General features: G+C 35.3%; 1 protein-coding gene across 1 annotated transcript in view; it reads left to right on the top strand.

The window, feature by feature from the left end:
- Positions 1–10,020, top strand: part of LOC107568118 (nesprin-2-like) — a gene marked incomplete at its 3' end in the record, with an annotated part of 87,994 nt that overhangs the window by 65,340 nt on the left and 12,634 nt on the right. The window contains 5 exon segments of the mRNA XM_016253968.1: positions 888–979; positions 3,589–3,820; positions 3,937–4,212; positions 4,479–4,718; positions 6,304–6,470. Of these exon segments, the coding sequence (XP_016109454.1) occupies positions 888–979; positions 3,589–3,820; positions 3,937–4,212; positions 4,479–4,718; positions 6,304–6,470 (1,007 nt within the window).

Genomic DNA, 10,020 nt, shown 5'->3' with positions numbered 1-10,020 from the left:
CACCTATCTCTCAAGTGGACCATTGACACTCTATCTACAATCTCAATTAGGAGTGTCAATGGTCCACTTGAGAGATAGGTGGCGGTAATGCACTTATAAGTCTGCGATCTTTTTTTTGTTTTTTTGCATTTAGACATGCATAGATATAAATGAATATTCCACTGCAGTGAATATGACAAAGATAAAGAATTGCTAGTTTATGCAAGCTACGATTTCTAGAAAACAGAATATTGACTTTATCATTAATGTTTTGTTAACATTTTGAGTGTTTTATGCTCGCCAAGGCTGCATTTATTTAAGCAATAATACAGTAAAATCAGTAATATTCTGAAATATTGATAAGTTATCTATTTTCTATTATAATATATTATAAAGCTGAATTTTCAGCATTCATTACTCCAGTCTTCATTGCCGCCAAGGCTGCATTTATTTAAGCAATAATACAGTAAAATCAGTAATATTCTGAAATATTGATATTAAGTTATCTATTTTCTATTATAATATATTATAAAGCTGAATTTTCAGCATTCATTACTCCAGTCTTCATTGTCACATGATACTTCAGAAATCATTTTAATATGCTGATTTGCTGCTTAAACATTTATGATTATTGTGAGTGTTGAAAACGGCTTTACTGCTTAATATTTTTGTGGAAAGTGTGATAATTGTTTTTAGCATTAATTGGTGAATAGAAATACATAAAAAATAACATTATTTGAAATATAAATCTTTTGTACTATTATAAATGTCCACCTTTTTTAATTTATTGATCTCTTTTTAATAAAATAAGAGCATCAGGAACTCTTGGTAATAGAGTATTGTGTAATATATTTTTGAAATGCTTGTACAGCGCTCATCTATTCATATATTAGTACTAAATCTTCCAGAAGCTGAAAGTGGAGGTCCTCCTCAGCCAGCAGCTGGATGCCATAATCAGTGAGGGTTTGCACTTCCTGGAGAGCAGTCAGAATGAGGACAGGTGAACTTTTATAACACTACACTCAATAAGTTCTTTCCTAGTACTCAGTAACCTCAGAATTGTCTTACTAACCTCCAGCGTGGGACTCTGCTATGGATAAGAAATCAAAGAATATGGTTTAATAATTGATTTTGAACAGGATGTCTCCTGATGAGTAATTAAAACCTAGATTCTCCAACTGATTTTCTTTCCCACGGGCTTCAGATGAGGCTATAACTCTTGGGAGTTATGTGGTGTGGAAGAGCTCCTTTGAGCTCAGCACTGGAACAAGCTGGCTCGCTCAGGAAATTGAACTGCATGTGCTACCGGCATGAATCATTGAAATCATTTTTCTTTTCAGCATATAAGTGCTGCTTCAGGTGGAACTCCTGCATGGTTACTTTGAAGATGTTTCTTGGGTCTGTTTTTTTCCATTGCAGGAACAAATGTCATGTAGAGAGCCACATAAATGTGGTTGGTTTATTTTTCAGATGACTGGCAAAGCCAATGGCCAGTGGAATTGCTGTTAGTTTTATGGTATTATTAACATCTCTATTATGTGTTGCTCATCAGTTGTGACATCTATGGTCTCTTTAAAAAAAAAAAAAAAAATTTAAAACCACAATTTAAAGGGCTAGTTTACCCCCCAAAAAAATCTGTGATCCTTTACTCACCTACATGTTGTTACAAACCCATAACTTTTATTCAGTTTTGAAACACAAATAAAAAGTATTTATATTGAAATCTGAGAGATTATAGACACACAGAACTTTCATGGTTCAAAAAGTCCATAAAGGGATTGTAAAAATAATCCATATGAATCGAACAGTGTAATCCTTCTTAAGTCTTCTAAAGAGACATGGCCGCTTTATATGCTGATCGATACATTTGGATTACTTTTGCAATTATTTTATGACCATTTTGAAGTGCAAACGTTTTGGGTGAATAGACATTCAATGGAGGAAAAGAAATCTCTCACGTTTCATTAAAAAATATCTTTGTTTCAAAGATGGTCGAAGATCTCATGGGTTTGGAATGACAAAAGGGTAATTGATGCCAGAATAATCATTTTTGAGTGAACTAATCACCTTTAACCTGAGTGAATGTTCTTCACTATGGTAACTTTTGTACAGTGGCCCAGTAGTGCATAACACAGCGAAATCGCCACAGCACAACGGAAAAGACGCAACACAATGAAATTAGCACAACACAACGGAAAAAAGATGCAACACAACGAAATCGGCACAACACAAAGGCAATGGCGCTATGCACACAAACATTTGCTACTTTTTAACACTCGAGATCCTCTTTAATAAATTCAGCACTTCTTCTTTTTAAGTGCTGTTACAGTTGAATGAACCGACGGATTTAATGCAGGGTCCAATGATCAAACGAAATCCAAATTTTGATATCCAATATGTTTTCACGAACCCTTGAAATTTCTATGAGACAATACATTATATATCACCCCATATCACGGTGCCATAGTGTTTACATTGTGTAAATAACCAGCCTTTTTGACATATAGGCTATTTACACTAATTACGCTCACCAATGTCTGGTTGGGCCACACAAAATTAAAAATGACGCACACCGGGTACCAGCTGTATAGTGGCGTAGCGAGTAAGGCACATAAAAGTAGCATTTTGACGCTATCGACCCGAGTTCAAGTCCACCTTTTGCCAGATTGCTCTTCTCCTTTTTCCCATCACATATCAGATCAGAAAGGCATTTACTTTCAATGTAGAACATATTCGAAAAGTGGAAATAATGTGCATAACGAGTGTTTAATAATGAAGTATGTCGGGTTAGGGGTATAGGTGTATGGAGGGCTTTATTTGCACTCCACATTACTATTGCATCCTATTAATGTACAACAAAACTGAGGTGCAAACATCCGTCTATAGACTATAGCCTATAAATAATATCTAAAGACTATTTATTGCAAAGAAAATACATAGTGTAAATAGAATCTATTGCTAGTGTATCCATAAAATACTTTCTATTGTCAATTCGTGTAAACAGCATCTAAAATATGCTGCTTGCATTGCAAATAGCCTCTGCCTTCTATAAAGGTGCAAAACTAGCATGCAAGCTTTATTTAGTGGTAATGGACTAACGAAACCCTAATTTTGAACAATTTACTATACCAATACCACACCAATGTTTTTTATGGACTCTTTAGCTTGCACATACTGTATTATTACTGTTGAATTCATTTCATAATGCTGTTTCTCGCTGCCACGTAAACAATGCTTTAAAACTAACATTTGGTCTAACAATATTACTATTTTAAAGAGCTTTTACTGCACCAGGATTTTGAAATGACTTTAAATTTACATAGCCATATAAATTACTTGGCTAATGGTTTAAAAAAAACTGGTACTACAATAAAATGCCCAAAATTTTTATTTTGTTAGACCATTAGCTATGGTATAGAGTCCTTAGTTTTAACGCATCCTCTATAGTGGACAAGAAAGGGAGCGGGAAGATTTCATTGTGTTGTGGTTTGTTTGCATTGTGTTGCGGCGATTTTGTTGTGTTGTGCACTACTGGGCCACCATACTTTTGGCTCAATGTACCTTTAACAAAACGTGAAAATGTTGACAAACAAATTCAATTGTGAGCAGGAGTCATCTGATTCTGAGAGTCACCCAGCTAAAGGCACAATGGCAGGGGACACAGCAAAGGGTCCAGCAGCATGGCAGATGTTTGGAAGGGCTGATGGGACAGTGGCAACTCTATGAGGCCGGCTCAGGGAAACTTTCAAAGTTACTCAGACACATCGAAGAACTTCTGCCCCTAGCAGGACTTGCGCCGTGCAGCTTACAGCAAGTCCAATGCGCTATAAAAAACTTTGAGGTAAGATGATTGAGTAAAGAGAATATAAGGATCTTTTCAACTCTTTCAGATCCTAATGTTGTACTGCAAAGTCTGATCCAACACCATCATTATCTTTCATACTTTCTGTCTCACAGTGGACAGAGGAGCGACTACAGCTTCATGAAGAACTCTACAAGCAGACTGTGGAGGCAGGGGGACACATCCTAATACTAACAGATGCGCAGACGCAGACACGCCTGCAGACTGAACTGGATGCTCTCAAAGAGATGTGGGAGAGAAGCTGTGGCCTTGTGATCTGTGAAACTGGCCTGGCTGATAGTGCTCTCAAACTGAAAGAGATAAAAGCAAGACTGAAGAGTCCGTTGCCAGAGAAGCTAGAAGATCTAAAGTCACACATGCAGCTCATCAAGGTAATATATTTTTCTGAGTGATGACAGACAACCAAACAACCAGTTAGAATCCCAGATTCAGGTCATTCGGCTGTATTGATAATGTAATTGATAATGTATTATTTTATTTATTTAACCTGGAAATAAACCAACATTTTGAGGATTTGGAAAAATATATAGAGAAAAAATACAAGAAGAAATTATCATATAAAATACAAATATTATTTAAGATTAAAGAAATTATTTAGGACAAAGGTTATATAAAAAATATAGAGAAAAACTGAAAGGAAAAGTTGGCATAAAATAAAGAAAAAACATTTATTAACCAATGAAATGTAGGCAAGTTTGTGATGGCATTGTGCAGATGGTTATTTCGCAAACAGGAAATAGCTGATCGCCTGAATGCCTGGATCATCTTCAATGATAAAAACAAGGAGCTCTGTGACTGGCTGACGCAGATGGAGAAAAAAGTGGCACATAGGGGTGAAAACCTTAGTATTGAGGAAATGGTGGAGAAACTTAAAAAGGTACAATTTGGTTTCCTTTTCATTGCTATGATTTTTCTAATCACTTAAAAAGGGATAATTCATCCAAAATTTAAAATTCTTACCCTGCGTTTTGTTCTATAACTATATGACCTGCACTACCGCTTGTCAAAAGTTTGTGGTAAATATATATTTTTTAAAGACGTTTCTTGAGTTGAGGTATACCTATGATGAAAATTGCAGGCCTCTCTCATCTGTTTAAGTGGGAGAACTTGCACAGTTGGTGGCTGACTAAATACTTTTTTTCCCCACTGTATATATATTTAGAATTGTTTGATTGATGCAGCGTTTATTTCAAAATTATAATTTTAAATGAATTATAAATTATATAAATAATTTACTGTCACATTTTGTTCAATGTTATGCACCCTTGCTTAATAAAAGTATTAATTTATTAATAAATTAATTTAGTAATTAATTAAATTGCTCAACTCCCTGTTTTTGTGGTTACATAACCATAACGCGTCACTTTAAGATCATTTTAGACTAAGGTATCACGAGTCTGTTTCTATGTGCCTTTGTCATGGCGAGTTTGTGTTGTACATTTGTAAGGAGCTTAAGTAGGTCGGTAATATGGTATTATATGGTATATGCTATTATGAGTATCTACGAAGGATTAAAGCAGTCTCAAATGAACAGCACGCTTAAGCATTCCCAAGGGAGGCCCCATTTTACATTTCACAGAGGCTCTATTCTATCCACTCACATAGCATTCGTTCATTTTTACTCAAATATGCTACAAATGTGCATTATTTCTAAAAAATATGAAAGATTAGCTTTAGTCTAGTTTACTCTATGTACTATAAAATTGAGGGCAGAGTGCTGTACCACATAACTGTGTTCATTTGTTTACCTCTTTGTTCATACACAACAATAGCCTCGTATGTGCAGTTTCTCTCTCACCATCAAACAGTGCAACCTCAAGCACTCTGCAGTCATTAGCACATAGCTTACCATTGAGATTTTGGAGGGTTTCAGCCAGGCCACGTCACTAATGATCACACATCAGAATGCTGGTCTCTTTCTAGCACCGTTACTGATGGCCATTTTTATTTTACTGTCATTTTGCTATTAATATTTGGAATTTATTTTTATAATTTCTGTTTTCATTTGAGCTAATATTTTAGTTTGAGTTATTTTACTGCATCAAGTTAAACTAAATGAAAACGAGAATTATTATTATTATTATTTTTTTTTTAAAATACTTTATTTACTTTCAGTTAACTTTTATTTCATGTTTTTTATGGCTGTAAATTTAGTTAACTGTAATAACTCTGCTGACAAGAATCCTGCTGTTGAAACTGAGCTAGGTTGGACTAAACAAAACAGGTGAACCCTTAATAGCAGAGGAGAAAGTGAAAAGGATTTGGGCTGCTGAGGGGTCAGTGTGAATAATTGTTCCTCTCCTTTAAAGAGGGACCATGCTGAGAGAAGGAACATAGTTTAGACAGCTGTCATACCCATCTAGAGACAAAGTGCAGTTAGTCTGTTTTGTTTGGGATGGATGTGTTAATGACTAAAGCACATGAGAGGCAGGCCAGTGCTCATTGTGCACATCTCTCTTTAGGACTGTATGGAGGAGATTAATCTCTTCAGCGAGAACAAGAGCCACCTCAAGCAGCTGGGCGAGCAGCTCCTATTGGCCAGCGACAAGGCTAAGGAGGCAGAGATTCACGGGGCCTTGCGCGATGTCAACGACCGCTGGCAGCACCTGTTCGACCACATTGAGACCAGGTGAGCAAAATAAAAACAAATGAACCAAATTGAACTGTAGTGAATAAATGCTTTGAGGAAGAAATGATAATTTGATAAAACTAGTTTATTTCCTGTTTGCCTGATGTTTGCTATTGTTGCTCTGTATCCACTGATTAATGGCTGATTAAAAGCTCTTTGTTTGTTTAAAAGCCTTAGTCTGCATCATTTCAGGTTTCCATTCAAGGACTGATTGATTCATTCATTCATTTGTGCATGTATTCCTCATTTAGACTGTTGGTGGTGATTAAGCCTTTGATTAGACTTTAATATTTTTGAGGCATTTAACAGATTATTTTATTCAGACTGAAAAACAAAAAGTGCTTAAGCCTTTAATGTGAGACTGATGAATCCGTGTATCATTCGATAATTTGTTTTTTGATTTAATATTGAAAGTAGAAAAATGAGAAAACGGCTCCTTTTTCGTTTTCCCGTTTTTTTCCAATACAGGAAAAACGAGAATTCAGCTTAAATGTTCGTTTTTCATTCAGGGCGTGAGGTGTGTACGCGCTCTGGCGTAGTTTACGTTAATGGGTGTGTTGATATCCAGCCGAAGAGCAATCAACCATAACTTCAGGCGAGCAGGCTCAGAAGTTGGGAATACGTTTAGTTTCAAATCGGTTTGAACAATCCGGATAAGCGCAAGTAAGTACCATTTTGATTAGCCGTCGTACCTACAGTGTTTGTGCACTGTGTAAACAATGAGTGACGTATACGCGTGAGAGATCCCTTTCGGCGCTTACGTAAACTACGCCAGAGCACGTACACACCTCACGCACCGGATGCCGTGCTCGCGCCCAAAGACAGTTGGACATAGTCGTGTATTAGAGGTAAAAAATTATATAAATACTGTTCGGTTTCTGAATCTGTGTATCATTCATTTTTTTATTTAATATCGAAAGTTTAAAAAAAAAGAGAAAACGGCTCCTTTTTCGTTTTTTGGGAAAAAAAACGAAAAAAACGAGAATTCAACTTAAGTTTTCATTTTTCGTTCATGGGTAGAAAAATGAATAAACAGCTTGAATATTCGATTTCTACACGTGGGCGGGAATTAAACGCCCCTTTCTGCTGATTGGTCAGCCGAAGATCAAACCGTGCCTTCATCAGTTCTTCTGCAGTATCACGCAGCAGAATAACAGTCCTCCACTGCTGCAGTTGTATGGATTAACACATTTATTTCAACTACATTTAGTCTTTTTTCATCCAACAAACAGGCTAATGAATAGCTCGACACAACTCATACGTGGGCAGAGTCTAGACAGGGCTTTCTTATATATATATATATATATATATTATATCTTATAAATATTCTATTCTTTGCATCAGCTGGGCATGGCAGGGTATGATATGACAGCTGTCATAGCCTACCCTGCTCACACAGTAAGTCTAAGTAATTAATTCATTAATTTGTTTAAAAATAAATACTTTAAACACTAAGACAAAAAGGAAATAATAATAAATTGGCTTGGGTATATATAGGCCTATGTTCACGCAAGAACTGTCATTCTGACTGACAACCGGTTCTTGAGAATACTTGTCTTTTTTTAAAAGGCTTCATTTAGATTATTTTACATTAAATGCATCATATAAGTCACTTTGGAATAAATCACAGTAGGCCTATGTATCATGATAAAAAAATAAAGAAAAATATGAAACTGATAAAATGGGTTATTAATCCGTACAACTGCAGTGGAGGACTATTATTCTGCTGCGTGATACTGCAGAAGAACTGATGATGGCACGGTTTGATCTTTGGCTGACCAATCAGCAGAAAGGGGCGTTTAATTCCCACCCACATGTAGAAATCGAATATTCAAGCTGTTTATTCATTTTTCCACCCATGAACGAAAAACGAAAATTTAAGCTGAATTCTCGTTTTTCGTGTTTTGGAAAAAAACGAAAAAGGAGCCGATTTCTCATTTTTCTACTTTCAATATTAAATCAAAAAATACGAAAATTTAAGCTGAATTCTCGTTTTTCGTGTTTTGGAAAAAAACGAAAAAGGAGCCGATTTCTAATTTTTCTACTTTCAATATTAAATCAAAAAAATGAATGATCGAATGATACACGGATTCTGATGGTTAGCAAGTAGTTCAAAAAGCTAATGCTGGGAAAATAACTTCCCTGTGCAAATACAAACATGTAGAGGAAAGTGGTGTAAGAAGTGCCTTTTTCCAGCAAATTGTGCCGAACTGTGTAGTTAGAAAGAAATGCATATATGAAAAGCTTTTTTTATGCTAAAAGTTTGTGTATGTCAGTTGTCAGTTTTGTTCTGTATGACAGGTGAAATATTTTTTTTTGTACCAGGGTTTGTGGGTAAACTGTGTCACACAGCTCAACAAATAGTAATTAAATTCAGGAATTACTAGCATATAACATTATTATATTAATGTGATATTATGCTGTCATAATATTGTTATAAGTATGCTTATGTATTACTGAATTATTATTATTATTATTATTATAAATACTGTTAAGTGTTATTAACCAAAAGCTTAAATAAAATGTAAATATTAAGTTAAAAACTAATCATTTAAAACTAATTTTAAACAAATTAAAAACATTGCCTTGGCAACTAACTGAAATAAAATGAAATAATGTTTAAGAAGTACTAGAATTACTAAAAAAGTAAATTAAAGCTATGTAGAAATGTAAAAAAAAAAACATGTATAAAATGACTAAAGCAAAATAAAAATAATAACAAATAACTAAAATGAAAACGCAAAATGTAAAAATAAAAGCGAATTCAAAATATAAATGAATCTTATAATTGTGTTTAAAACTGTTTCACTATATTGAAACATTATGAATATTAAACCTTTTCCTGGCTGCTTTATAAAGACTTTAGAGTGGAGATTAAAAAAAAAAATGAAATCATTCATGTGTCCCCCAGTGACTCAGCCTGTCCCATGATGCAATTCAATTTACCCCTAATGTGGAGCAAGTTGCCTTATTAGACTTTTTTTTGGAAAGGTCATTTTTCTATTTTTCTTCAGTGTTATAGATGACTTCCACAAAGTTCAGTTAATAGAATACATCATATAATTTCTCCTTGCCAATTTACAGCAAATTTTCCCCACTAATACAACTAATTTGCTTATTTTATTTATATTTACTTATTCAAAGGTGAGTCTGGAGTCTGCATGTACTCATTTATTTCTTGATGTGGTATCATGTGGTCTTCAGTACTTTGGATGGTTACCACATCTGGCATATGCTCTCATAATCATTCAGTCTGCTGGAAATTTGCAGATACGGAGTGTATGAATCAGGTGGTGGTCCTAAGCAAGCAATAACAAACAATTCAAGTGCTTTCCCATCTTTTCTGTGACGTCACCAGCCTCTCATATCATTGGTCAGTCCTGCAGTATGCCATGTTCTGAAGCAGCCAGATGGTGCTAGTACTGAAGGAGGGGGGGATTAGCGTAGCCCTCACTAGTGTCGTTAGCTTCAGCTTTGCCATATGGCTTGTTCGGGCTTCTGTAGTTTGTCCTAGTCCCTCGGTATAGCTCGGGGGGGGGGGGGGGGGGGG

This window comes from Sinocyclocheilus grahami, unplaced genomic scaffold, assembly GCF_001515645.1.
Source record: "Sinocyclocheilus grahami isolate Dianchi unplaced genomic scaffold, SAMN03320097.WGS_v1.1 scaffold1216.1, whole genome shotgun sequence".
NCBI lineage: Eukaryota > Metazoa > Chordata > Actinopteri > Cypriniformes > Cyprinidae > Sinocyclocheilus > Sinocyclocheilus grahami.
This window is presented reverse-complemented; position numbering and strand designations above follow the sequence as displayed.